We start from the raw sequence: 13000 nt of genomic DNA, 5'->3' as shown, positions 1-13000 counted from the left end.
ATACCTCGAAAAATACACGGATCTGAGATCTCTCATTGAATCACGAGGAATCCGAAAGGACGAGGTATAAACATATATCTCAAGAAGTAGTACATGCATACACGGATCCATCGACAGCGGAAGCTCGAGGTCACCGTGAGACAGAGGCGCGCATTGAGGCTCGGCAGCGACAGCGGCACGCAGGTATCTACGAACGGTAGAAGTCGCGCGGTCGTGACAGTTGCAGTCATCCAGACAACGAGTCATCACAGCAGTCACAGTTATCGATGCGTAATTACAACGAAATTATTATACGATAGCCGTCCAGTGTATTAGCATTTGTCGTTTTTTTGGTCGTAATTGTAATCAAGCATAGCGATAATGGCGGATGCAAGCAAGTTAGTGAAAACACGCGGCAAAATAAAGGGGCAGTTGACGCGCGTGCGCAATTGGCTGAGGGTTTTCGATGTACAAACCCATCAAATCGAAGAAGTTGAGATTAGGTTAACTATGTTACAACGTGCGTGGGATGAATTTCACGTGACTCAAGACGCGCTGGAGGAAGTAAATGCGGAATTCGAGAACGATGGCGAGCGGGAATCGTTCGAATCGGATTATTACGCGACAGCCGGGGCTGCGAGAGCGCTAATAGCAGAACGCGAACGAACAAGGGTCAGACGAGAAAATCGCAATCTCAATGACCAAGGTACAGGCAATGCGGCGAATGCAGTAGATAAAATAAAGTTACCTCCGATAAATGTACCTACATTCAATGGAACTTACGATCAATGGCCGAATTTTCGAGACACATTTAAGGCGGTTATTGACGAAAACGAGGCATTGTCAGATATCAAAAAACTTTATTACTTGCGGTTAGCATTAAAGGGTGTAGCAGCGGAAGTATTAGAGTCAATGGAGATGTCGGCTGACAATTATGATGTCGCATGGGACCTGCTTAAGAATCGATTCGAAAATAAGCGCGTTTTGGTTCATCATCACGTTCAGGCATTGATTGAATTTCCAGTTACGCAAAAGGAGTCACAGTCTAATTTGCGTCAATTATTGGATCACACGGAAAAGCATGTCCGTGCATTAAAAAAGCTTGGAGAACCGACGGACACGTGGGGTACCATTCTGGTTCATTTAATGACAGCGAAATTCGACAATGTCACAAAGCGTGAATGGGAGACCAAAACGTCTTCTAGGGAGGTCGCGACATACACTCAATTTATTGAATTTACTACGAATCGGTGTATTATGTTAGAAGCATTGCAGATTGATAAATTAAAATCAACAAAGGTTTCATCTGTTATCGGCGACAAGTCAGCAAATGCAAATAAAAAGACGGTTGCTGCCCCGGTAGCGGAGGTATCGAATAAATGCTCAATATGTAAGGAAGGGAAACACAGGATATATCACTGTCCTACCTTTCTCAACTGGACTCCTCAAGCAAGGAGCAAGGAAATCAAAGGGCTCAAATTATGCTTTAATTGTTTCAAGAAAGGTCATAGTATTGAAGCATGCAATTTCACTACTTGTCGCATGTGTCACAAAAAACATAATACATTGTTACATGTTTCTAGCGGCGAAGATACGAAAGAGAAGAGCCAAACTGAAAGCTCCTCAATTAATTCAATGGTGTCATCAGAGCAATCATCTACGAGCGTAACACATTATGCTGCACGACAATGCGATCGTGGATTGCTAGCCACGGCAATCGTTGAAGTGCAGGACAACGAAGGCAATTTTCAGGAATGTCGTGCATTTTTGGATCCAGGTTTACAGTCAAATTTCATGACAAAGGAACTTTGTGAACGTCTATGTTTACGTCAACAAAAAAATTATATGCAAATTCGTGGCATTGACGGCACACAAACCATCGCTCTCACCGAAACTTATGCTACGATACGGTCAAGAATCAATGCATTCAAGGTCAAACTCGGATTCTCAGTACTACCAAAAATTACGATGAATCTTTCCTTGACGGAAATTAATAAACGACATTTGCAAATACCAAGCTCAATCACTTTGGCAGATCCATCCTTCCATACTCCAGGACAAGTCGACTTGCTTCTTGGTAGCACCATATTCTGGGAACTCCTTTGCGTTGGCCAAATCAAGCTAGGAAAAAATCAACCAGTGGCACAAAAAACTAAATTTGGATGGATCATAGCTGGACCCATAACCTTCGAATCCAACAACATGTCGATTGTTTCCGCTAGTATGTCGTTTTACAGTGAAAAAATCGAAGATCAACTGGAACGTTTCTGGAAGGTAGAGGAGAGTGCTATTTGTCCAGGGCTAACTGAGAATAACGAAGAATACGAAAATGAGTTTGTGCAAACACATCGTCGCAACAAGGACGGACGCTTCGAGATACGGCTGCCTTTAAGTGATAGCATAGAACGATTGGGACATTCACGCGATATCGCGATCAAGCGGTTGAAGAGTATGGAACGAAAATTCGCCAGATCTTCAGATCTACGACATCGATACAACGAATTTATGCAAGAATATGAACGAGTCGGTCACATGACCGAAATCAAAAGTAACGATAATTCTGAATCGTCTTTATATTTACCTCACCATGCAGTATTGAGGGAAGACAAGTCAACCACAAAACTCCGAGTCGTCTTTGACGCATCATGTCCTACATCGACCGGAGTAGCACTGAACGATATACTACGTGCAGGGCCTACAATTCAACAAGAATTAACGTCCATACTGCTCAGATTTCGTCAGCATAGATTTGTAATCACGGTTGATATCAAACAAATGTATCGCCAAATACTTATCCAAGAAGATCAACGAGATCTGCAGCGAATCGTGTGGAGACAAGATTCAAACGAGCCAATACGAGATTTTCGTCTCAATACGGTTACGTACGGAGTAACCAGTGCGCCCTTTCTAGCTGTTCGATGTTTGCATCAGCTCGCAATTAAATATCAAGATCAGTATCCGGACACTAGTAATGTCATACTCAATGATTTTTACGTGGACGATCTTTTATCTGGTGGAGATGATGTACACACCTTACAGCGAATCAAGCATGAGTTAACCGAAATACTACATTCAGCAGGCTTTCAACTTCACAAGTGGAACACTAATGAATCAAGAGAGCGAGAAGCGTCTTCAGAAGTCAAGTCACTGCCAATTGGAGACGAGATAAAAACTCTAGGAGTTTGTTGGAACATTACAGACGACTGTTTCCAGTACAAAACTCAAGCCATCAAAGATAATCAACTAAGCGAATTGTATTGTCGACCGTTTCTCAAATTTATGATCCGTTAGGATTGCGTTGTCCGACAATCACTCGAGCGAAAATTATACTCCAACAATTATGGCAGTTGAAAGTGGATTGGGATGAATCTCTTCCACTTCATTTGCATACTACTTGGATGCAGTACAAAAAACAAATGGATGAGATGAGTCTAATTTCGGTTCCGAGACATGTAATGTGCGATCAACCTCAACGCATCGAACTCCACGGATTCTGCGATGCGTCAGAAGCAGCTTACGGGGCATGCATCTACATACGAAGCTTCAGTCAGTCGAGGCAAGTAGTATCGAGACTACTATGTGCAAAATCCAGAGTGGCACCGCTCAAGAACCTCACATTGCCTCGGCTTGAGTTGTGTGGAGCAGTTTTGCTGGCTCAACTCGGGTGGACCGTACAACAAGCATTATCCGTTCAATTTGATCATATCCAGTACTGGAGTGACTCAACAATAGTGCTCTCTTGGATCAACCACAATTCTAGAGAGTTACAAACGTTCGTAGCCAACAGAGTTTCAACCATTCAACAACTAATATCAGGAGTTCAATGGGCACATGTTCGGTCAAAGGAAAATCCCGCAGACCTCATATCGCGAGGAACAACGCCTCAGAATCTCAAAAATCTAAACTTGTGGTGGTCCGGACCAGATTGGCTCTTGGAAGATTGTCAGGATTGGCCGGCTGAAACTTATACAAAGGTATCTCCAATTCCAGAATTAAAGAAACAAACAGTAATCGCTTACTGTGACTCATCGAGCCGCGAAATCTTCACGAGATTTTCATCGCTTTCACGATTGAAGAGAGTCACAGCTTATTGCATGCGATTCAAAAATAATACATTGATGAAGCAAACACGAAAAACAGGGCACCTGTCCATTGAGGAATTGAACAATGCCATGCTGGTATTGATACGAATGGTTCAAGCAGTCGAATTCGCGACTGAGTTATCCGACCTCCAAGAAAATCGGGCAGTACAGGGAAAAAGCAAACTCATCGCGTTAAACCCTTTCATTGACAAGACAAAAATTATCCGCGTCGGGGGTAGATTACGTCATTCCGATCTTGATTTCTCAAAGCAACACCCGATAGTGTTACCAGCGAATCATCCGTTGACTGAACTAATTATTCGAGATTGTCACCTTAAGCATATGCATGTTGGACCTCAAGGTCTACTAACTCATTTACGTAGCATGTATTGGCCATTATCGGGGCGGAGGGTAATCCGACTAGTATTACGAAAGTGCGTAGCATGCTTCCGCGTACGTCCGAAAAGTCAAACTCAATTAATGGGAGATCTACCCAAGGAGCGTGTCACGCCGGCCCGAGCGTTTATCAATTCCGGAGTAGATTACGCCGGACCATTTTCTATTAAACTATCGCGAAATAAAACCGGAAAGGCGTATCTATGTATATTTGTATGTCTCACAACAAAAGCGACGCATTTAGAAATAGTCAGCGATTTGACTACCACTGCATTCCTCAATGCATTAAAGCGATTCGTAGCGAGATGAGGTCGATGCGCAAATTTGTTTTTCGACAACGGCACCAATTTCGTAGGTGCAAGCAATCAGCTTCGGGAATTGACGAAAATGATAAGTAATGATCATGTCGACCGATTTTTAACAGAGCAAGCAATGCAATGGCATTTTATACCTGCTAACTCGCCTCATATGGGCGGGATATGGGAAGCGGCCGTACGTTCAGCAAAAACACACATGAAGCGTGTTGTCGGCAACAATTTATTAACATTCGAAGAACTTAGTACCATCTTTGCACAAATTGAGGCCGTACTAAATTCGCAACCGTTATGTCCTCTTTCAAACGATCCTCAGGATTATGAAGTGCTTACACCGGGACATTTTATCATCGGCGAACAAATTAACTCCTTCCCAGAGCCCGACTTAACAGAAATATCTACAAACAGGTTAACACGATTTCAATTGTTGTCGCAGATGCGTCAAAACTTCTGGAAACGTTGGGTCAGCGAGTACTTAACGCAACTTCAGAATCGGTACAAGTGGCAGAAACCAAATTATGATAATATTAAGATCGGTACGTTAGTGCTATTAAAAGACAATGACCTTCCACCCTTGAAGTGGCGCATGGCGAGAATAATTGAACTCCATACTGGCTCCGACGGCAATGTCCGTGTTGTTAGTGTACAAACACCTACGGGAGTTACGAAGCGTACCATTCACAAAATTTGTGTGCTTCCTACCGAGGATTAAGCAAGTTTTTTTTTCTTTCTTTTTATCGTCTATTATATCGGCGTTTTTAATTTAAATTAAATTTAAGTGTTTATTCGAGCATAATAAAGTTTTAAGTCTATGCGTTATGTTGATAGTTATTAAGTTATCCATTGTATGTGATACATGTCAGTATGTAATAGTGCTCATAATTATTAGCGAATAAGTTAAAAGGCTAAGCCTCTCAAGGCCGGCAGGATGTTACGTCCGTGTTTTATAGAGGAAAGTAACGTTATCGACCTAAGACTATTGACTTGTTATCGACCTAAGACGATTGATGAGAGCGCCACCGATTACTGACAGGAGCGCTGCAACGTTTTCAATGCGCAAGGAAACTCAAGAAAAATGTACGATTACGATTCGAACATGGCGGCGTAACACAAGTCATTGTAATCCTGCAATAAAGAAAATAAGTGAAGAAGAGTCAAATAATCGCATATCTTCTCATTAAACACTAATAAAAACGTAATTTTTGAAAAAAATGATTGAATGATTGAAATTATTTATATATTTTGCAGATACACAATTTAGAAGTAATTGATCAAAATGGTGTTCAATTGGGAGGAGGAAATACCATAAAACGATAATAATACAAAGATATTAGAGAAATCCGAGTACATTGAAAGTTCTTGATGCCAGTGCTAAAATGTTGGATGTGACTAGTGCAAAGCTTGTCGACAATAATGTTGCTCTAAATAAAAGTGGTGTCAAAATAGTTGACAACAACGCAGTAGTACATTACAATAATAAAAGTACATGAATTTCTCAAGGTAATGCAATACAACTGACAATTTCGACGTTAGAAAACAAACTGATATATGATTGAAGGTGCCAGTTCAAAGTGAACATTCATAAAATGTATATCCTTTAGTTGCGTATATACGTAATAATAATTTAACAACACATGCACACTAGATGTTTATAATAGTAATATTAAATCATAGAGATAGTAGTACTAGAGTACGCATTGTCGGAAATTTGAGGAGTGGTGGTAATTCTATCTAGAAAAGGACGCACTCATTTGGAACTGTTTCGTTCTCTCTCGTTTCGCGCATGCGTATAGTCGTATACTCTGAGAGAGGGGATCGAAAGAAAGGGCGGAATCCATAAACGTTGCTTAAGATTCAAACTGGTCTTGAGCTAGTGCTTAAGACCATAATTAATTCATAGATATTGCTTAAGACCAAGTCTGAAGCTAAGGGCGGAATACATAGACGTTGCTTAAGATCTGTCTTGAGATAGTCTTCGTCAAGATCGACTTAGGGTCCAAAACTAGCTTAAGAATGCCTTACATGCATAAATGTATCTTGAAAACTCGAGTTTGAGCTTGAGACTGCCTTAACAAAGCTCATGCTTAAGTACTCGGCTTCGTCAGGCTTTGTTAAGGCAGTCTTAAGTTTAAACTCGAGTTCTCCAACATCGGAAACATTCGGGATTCTCTAGAATCTGTCCAATGACAATTTATTTACAAGTATAATACGTAACGCGCGGAATTATATCGGATTTGGAAAAGCAAGTATTCTTTGATATTCTAAAAGACTATAAACATGTGATTGAATCAAAAGGTACAAATTCCTCTACATTGAAAGAAAAAGCAGAGGCTTGGTTCACTATTACGAAGACATACAATGATTCATCTTTAATTTGTACTAAGATATTAAATTTATTTTCCTATTTTTACACTATATATGATTATACATATACATATATATTTTTAATAAGCAATGTTTTTATAGTGTTTTTATGTCTTTATGTTTTTCTAATTTAAAACAGCAAACTAAGAATATATTAACAACTGAAAGGCAATCAAGATTTCTCACTGGAGGAGGATCAGAAAAAAATGTAGACGAAGTTGATCCAAACATTTTAGATATTGTTCTATAATGTGCGCTTATCTAAAATGTATAATAAATAATTAATATCTTAATTGTAAATATTATAGATTTAAAAGTTATATTATATAAGTATATTGTATATGTTTATAATACACATTATATATAATTAACTTGAAACTACTTATGATCAAGTGTAAAAATATATAAATCAAATGCCTAGTCACAGAGTCTCAATAAGAAATATGTTCGGACAAAGTATTGAACTATACTAAAAATTTCTTATTGTTTGAATGTGAGGTATTTTTAGGTTAGTTCACTCAATGACAGATATACAAATATTTGTAGTAATTCTACCATAATTATATGCTTTTCCGTTTCCTTTTCTCTAAAAATATGAAAAAATAAATAGAAGAATATTAATACACACACAAATAAAAACTAAATACTATACTTTTTATTTCAAGACCGTCTTAAGTCCATGATTTACTGGACTCGATAAAGACTAGCTCAAGATCGGGCTTAAGCAATGACTATGCATCTAATAATCTTGAGTCACACTTAAGATTTCACTATGGAATGAGATTTTCTTAGTTAAGCATGGTCCCAAGTCTTAAGCGGGGAGCACAGATTTTTGCATAACGCATAATACATATACATAAAGAATTTGATTGGTCCATTGACTCATGCATAAAAAATGGGCCAATGAAATTCCTTATGCACATGCTTTATGCATTATGCAAAAGTCTGTGCTCCCCGCTTTAGCTTCAGACTTGGTCTTAAGCAATATCTATGAATCAATTGTGGTCTTAAGCACTAATTCAAGACCAGTTTGAATCTTAAGCAACGTCTATGGATTCTGCCCTTTCTTTCGATCCCCTCTCTCAGAGTATATGGCTATACGCATGCGCGAAACGAGAGAGAACGAAAAGGCCCAAATTAAAGACCTATAATGAAAGATGCGCCAACTGTCCCCCACCACTACTTCTGTCCGACATCTTGTACCCATACGTAACCTAACCCTTTCGTAATGATCATGTCAACAAAGTGGAGTTGGAGTATCAGAAGAAGAATCAGAGATGTTGCAAACTCTACAGAGGGAATGTACGATCGCATCCGAAATCATCAGATATTTGAAATTGAAAAATAAAATACTTAAGAGCATTAAAATAATCCTACGAAATGAATCGAATGAAAAAGGCAATACATTTGATGGAACATATGATTGAATATAACAAATAAAAAAATAATTATACATGTTTATATATTTGAATATTGATGATTAATAAAATTTTCATATATTTGAGCAATTAGTGTCATTTTTAGCTTTAAATTTTATTTGAATCTAAACATTGAATGTTAAAATATTTAGAATAAAATAAATGTACTTAGTTAGGAATAATCACGAAGTACTAAACTCAAATTGAATTTTGACTGTGTAGTATATATCTAGTTGTTCGTGGTTGTTTGAATCGCTGCTTCGATCTCGACTGAGATCTCAAATGACGGAATGGATTTGTGGACTGGAAGATTGAGACCACTGAGTCCTCTTTTAACTTGTTGTATGCAAGCTTTATTCACAAGTAAACGAAGTGTTAGTCGCGTGGCACGGCGAGAGAGACGATTAACTGCTGTTAATACGCCGAGACTCATACACGACGGTAGCCGTGATGAGACGTACAAAAGTAACGAGTCGCGGTAGCGAACACGTAGAAAGAAAGCTGCTGCTTTCAACGAGTAATTGAGAGCACGACTTGACACGGCAAGTACTGAATTGTGTCTGAGGGGAGAATCGCGCTGCGCGATTAGCGCGACGAATCGGCAGGACGACAGCGACATCGGTATCCAAATATGCGGCTAAATTGTAGTAATGATATTCGCAAGATGGCGCGGTGAGTGCGACGAAAGATTCGGACAGAATCGATGGATGGCGCAATCGATCCTTTATTCGGCTTTTGTAGCGCGAAACTTATCCTATTCCGGAACATACCGCCCGCCTCGGCTAGACTAGCCGAAACACGATTATTCGATGCCGCCCGCCGTGCCAATCGAGTTTAAAACTATATGATACATGACGCTTTACACTTACTTAGATTTAGAAAGATATGAAACATACATAGAAATATTTACATAGAGAGGTATACGAGAATATGAACTTATTATACAGTAAGTTCGAGCGAACGGAGTTCGATCAATGAATGCCACGAAAGGAAATCGATCATGTGGACGTTTCGTTTAAATCAACGGGTAAGAAACATAGTTTCACTATGGAACGTTTATACGTCGATTTTGACGTTTTCACAGTGACGACGCGCGTTAGTCCGTCGTCTCCGGTGTGGCATTCAATGATACGACCGAGTTCCCACTTGCACGGTGGTGCAAGGGGATCGCGCAAAAGAACTAGGCGTCCGACTCGGGCGAGTTTTTGAGCGACGCGCCATTTTGAGCGCTGTTGTAATCCGGTTAAATAATCATTTGACCATGCTTTCCAAATAACTTCGCTTTTTTGCTGCACGAGTTGCCAGCGAGTCAGGCGCGTTTCTTTTGTTTCTAGTAGCGTAGGAGATGGCGGCGTTGTGAGAGCGCTACCAATTAAGAAATGACCCGGTGTCAGACATGAATAATCATCAAGATTATCTGACATCGGAGCTATCGGACGTGAGTTGAGGCACGCTTCGATTTGATAGAGCAGCGTCGTAAGCTCTTCGAATGTCAGCGTGTGTGAACCGATAACGCGTTTGAGATGATATTTGACGCTGCGAACGCCGGCTTCCCATAGGCCTCCGAAGTGAGGCGCGGAAGGGGGAATGAAGTGCCAACGGACACCGTCGCACGACAGTTTGCTTCGCAAGTTTGAATCTTGTTTTGCTGCATGAATTGCAGCTTTCAATTCGCGATCAGCTCCGCGAAAATTCTTTGCGTTATCGGAATATAAATCGGTCGGCATCCCGCGCCGAGAGCAGAAGCGCGCGTATGCTGCGAGAAACGCGGCGGTAGTATAATCGCTGACTAAATCGAGATGTATTGCGCGCGTCGTCATACAGACGAATACGGCAATGTAGGCCTTCTGAGATTTGTATCCACGGCCTGAATTTAATCTGACAGGAACGGGCCCGGCATAGTCAAGTCCGCAATGTAAGAATGCGCGATCGACTTGTCGAATGCGCATTGCCGGGAGATCGCCCATGAGTTCACTGGGGATAACCGCCTTTTCGCGCGTGCAAGTAATGCAACGATACAAGACGGCTCGCACAGTTTGACGAGCGCGAAGAATCCAAAATTCTTCGCGTAAAACACATAATGTTAGTTGCGTGCCCGCGTGGAGCGAACGCAGATGAGCGTGTTGAATTATCAACGTAACGAGTGGATGTGCTGCTAGAATGAGAGGACATTTAGCGTTATATGAAAGGTCGGATTTTCGTAATCGACCGCCTACGCGAATTAAATCATCGTCATCCAAGAATGGATTAAGTGAGATTAGTTTGCTAGTTTTCGCTACGGGTTTCGAATTTTTTAATCGACGCACATCATCGAGAAAAAGATTTTGTTGAATGACGCGTAACCAAAATAGTCGCGCGTGTTTGTATTCGTCCACCGAAATTATATCGGATGGAATAGAATCGGATTCGTCGTTTGACGACCGCTTTTTGTATATACGATTTCGAAGCTTATTAATAAAGCGGATTAGATAGGCCGTTATGCGAAGAAGCTTCGGCCATGAAGAATAGCGGGAAGCTAAGTCCCATTGAGATTCGATATCGAGAGTTTGTACGACGAGGGTCGAACGTTTTTCGAGCGAGGTGTCGTGATCTTGCCGAGATTCATTCGGCCACATACTTGAAGGAAGCTTGAGCCACTCGGGGCCTTGCCACCACAGTGAGCTCTCCGCGAACGAGGAAGCGGTAACTCCGCGTGATGCTAGATCCGCGGGATTCTGATGAGTCGGAACATGATGCCACGTGGCATCAGGTATTAGAGTTTGCACATCGTGCACTCGATGCGCGACAAACGTTTTCCATCGAGATGGAGATTGGCGTAGCCAAGAGAGAGTGACGGTTGAATCCGTCCAGCAATGACATGGAATTGTCGAAAGTTCTAATGTCGTTCTGGCAAACGACATTGTTCGTGCTAAAAGCGCAGCAGCGCATAGTTCGAGTCTTGGAATTGTCAAGGGCTTAAGAGGCGCGACTTTTGATTTTGCTATTAATAGCGAAACAGTAACTGATCCCATGAGCGAGATCACTTTAAGATATATGACAGCGGCGTATGCGACGGACGATGCGTCAGCGAAGCCGTGAAGCTCGCAGTGACTTGTGTCGGAACCGAAGGCTGTCCATCGTGGCAAAGAGATATTACGTAGTTTAATTAGCTGCGTGTGATAATTGTGCCATTTTTTCATGAGAGGGGGTGGAATTGGATCATCCCACGAACACTTAGTAGCCCATAATTGTTGCATGATAATTTTAGCAGTAATTATGACCGGAGCAAGCCACCCGAGCGGGTCAAATAATTTTGCTATAGTAGACAGAATTTTCCGTTTAGAATCTGGGATCGACGTGGTAACTTCGACTGAAAATTGGAATGTATCGGTAGCAGAGAGCCACGTGACGCCTAAGACTTTGAAGCTTTCGTCGCTTTGCAGAATTTTGCCTTGACTGAGACTCTTTTCATTGACCGGTAGTTGAGTAACGTAGGGCAGTTGCTTGCCCACTTACGGAGGAGGAATCCACCTTTTTGTAACATTGAAATTAATTGGTTGCGGATTTGCCTTGCAAGCGGCTTATCATCCGCGCCGAAGATGCAATCATCTACATAGATTTGATTGCGTAAAACTGATTGAGCAAGAGGAAATTGAGCGCCTTCGTCTTGCGTCAATTGCTGAATCGTGCGAAGAGCGAGGTATGGAGCACACGCCATACCGTAAGTAACAGTAAGCAAGCGGTAGTCTTGCACCGCTTCGGATGATGAAGAGCGCCATAAGATGCGCTGATAATCTTGATCTCGCGGATCGACTTGAATCTGCCTATACATTTTTGCGATATCGGCAGTGAAAACATAACGATGTTGTCGCCATCGAAGAATTACCGAACGAAGGTCGTTTTGTAACTTAGGACCGATCATGAGATGATCGTTAAGTGAAGAGCCGTTCGATGTCGACTGAGATGCATTGAACACGACGCGCAACCGCGTGGTGCTGCTATGCTCGCGAATCACCGCATGATGCGGGATATAAACTGATTGTAAAGCAGAGACGGGTTCGTCTACTCTCTTCATATGACCGAGATTTTCGTATTCCAGTAGGAACTCTCGATATTCGGATGTGATATCCCTTTTATTTTGAAGACGGCCTTCAAGCCGTGAAAGAAGTGATGAGGCGATGTGACGAGATTCGCCTATTGCTATCGGAGGATTGGCTTTGAACGGTAGCCGTACGACGTACCGTCCATTAGAGTCACGAGAATGAGTTGTTCGGAAATGTTCCTCACAACGTTGTTCCTCAGGAGTGAGGTATGATACTTGCGGAAGTTTTTCGACTTCCCAGAACTGACAAATTTCGTCATCGAGATTGTCGTGCAACGTGGTATGATTAACTGTCACGTTAGACATATTTGAAGACGAACTCGTCGAAATCGGACCAGACATGATCCAGCCGAAAATGGAATTCTG

General features: G+C 41.5%; 4 protein-coding genes across 4 annotated transcripts; 3 read left to right on the top strand and 1 right to left on the bottom strand.

Annotated features, from left to right (window-relative positions):
• Nucleotides 1-360: 360 nt before the first annotated feature.
• LOC108779975 (uncharacterized) lies at nucleotides 361-3270 on the top strand. Its single transcript, XM_018547550.1, has one exon. The coding sequence runs from the start codon at nucleotides 361-363 to the stop codon at nucleotides 3268-3270; it is 2910 nt and encodes a 969-aa protein (XP_018403052.1).
• Nucleotides 3271-3404: 134 nt separating this feature from the next.
• On the top strand, nucleotides 3405-4766 carry LOC108779974 (uncharacterized). The gene has a single exon (XM_018547549.1). It carries the CDS (start codon nucleotides 3405-3407, stop codon nucleotides 4764-4766), a length of 1362 nt encoding a protein of 453 aa, XP_018403051.1.
• A 78-nt stretch (nucleotides 4767-4844) lies between these two features.
• LOC108779973 (uncharacterized) lies at nucleotides 4845-5483 on the top strand. The gene has a single exon (XM_018547548.1). The coding sequence runs from the start codon at nucleotides 4845-4847 to the stop codon at nucleotides 5481-5483; it is 639 nt and encodes a 212-aa protein (XP_018403050.1).
• Nucleotides 5484-9551: 4068 nt separating this feature from the next.
• LOC108779972 (uncharacterized) lies at nucleotides 9552-11789 on the bottom strand. Its single transcript, XM_018547546.1, has one exon. The coding sequence runs from the start codon at nucleotides 11787-11789 to the stop codon at nucleotides 9552-9554; it is 2238 nt and encodes a 745-aa protein (XP_018403048.1).
• Between the last annotated feature and the right edge of the window lie 1211 nt (nucleotides 11790-13000).

This window comes from Cyphomyrmex costatus, unplaced genomic scaffold (genome assembly GCF_001594065.2).
Source record: "Cyphomyrmex costatus isolate MS0001 unplaced genomic scaffold, Ccosl1.0 scaffold652, whole genome shotgun sequence".
In the NCBI taxonomy this organism is placed as follows: Eukaryota; Metazoa; Arthropoda; class Insecta; order Hymenoptera; family Formicidae; genus Cyphomyrmex; species Cyphomyrmex costatus.
Note: the sequence above shows the minus strand (reverse complement) of the source record. Positions and strands in the feature narration are given on the sequence as shown.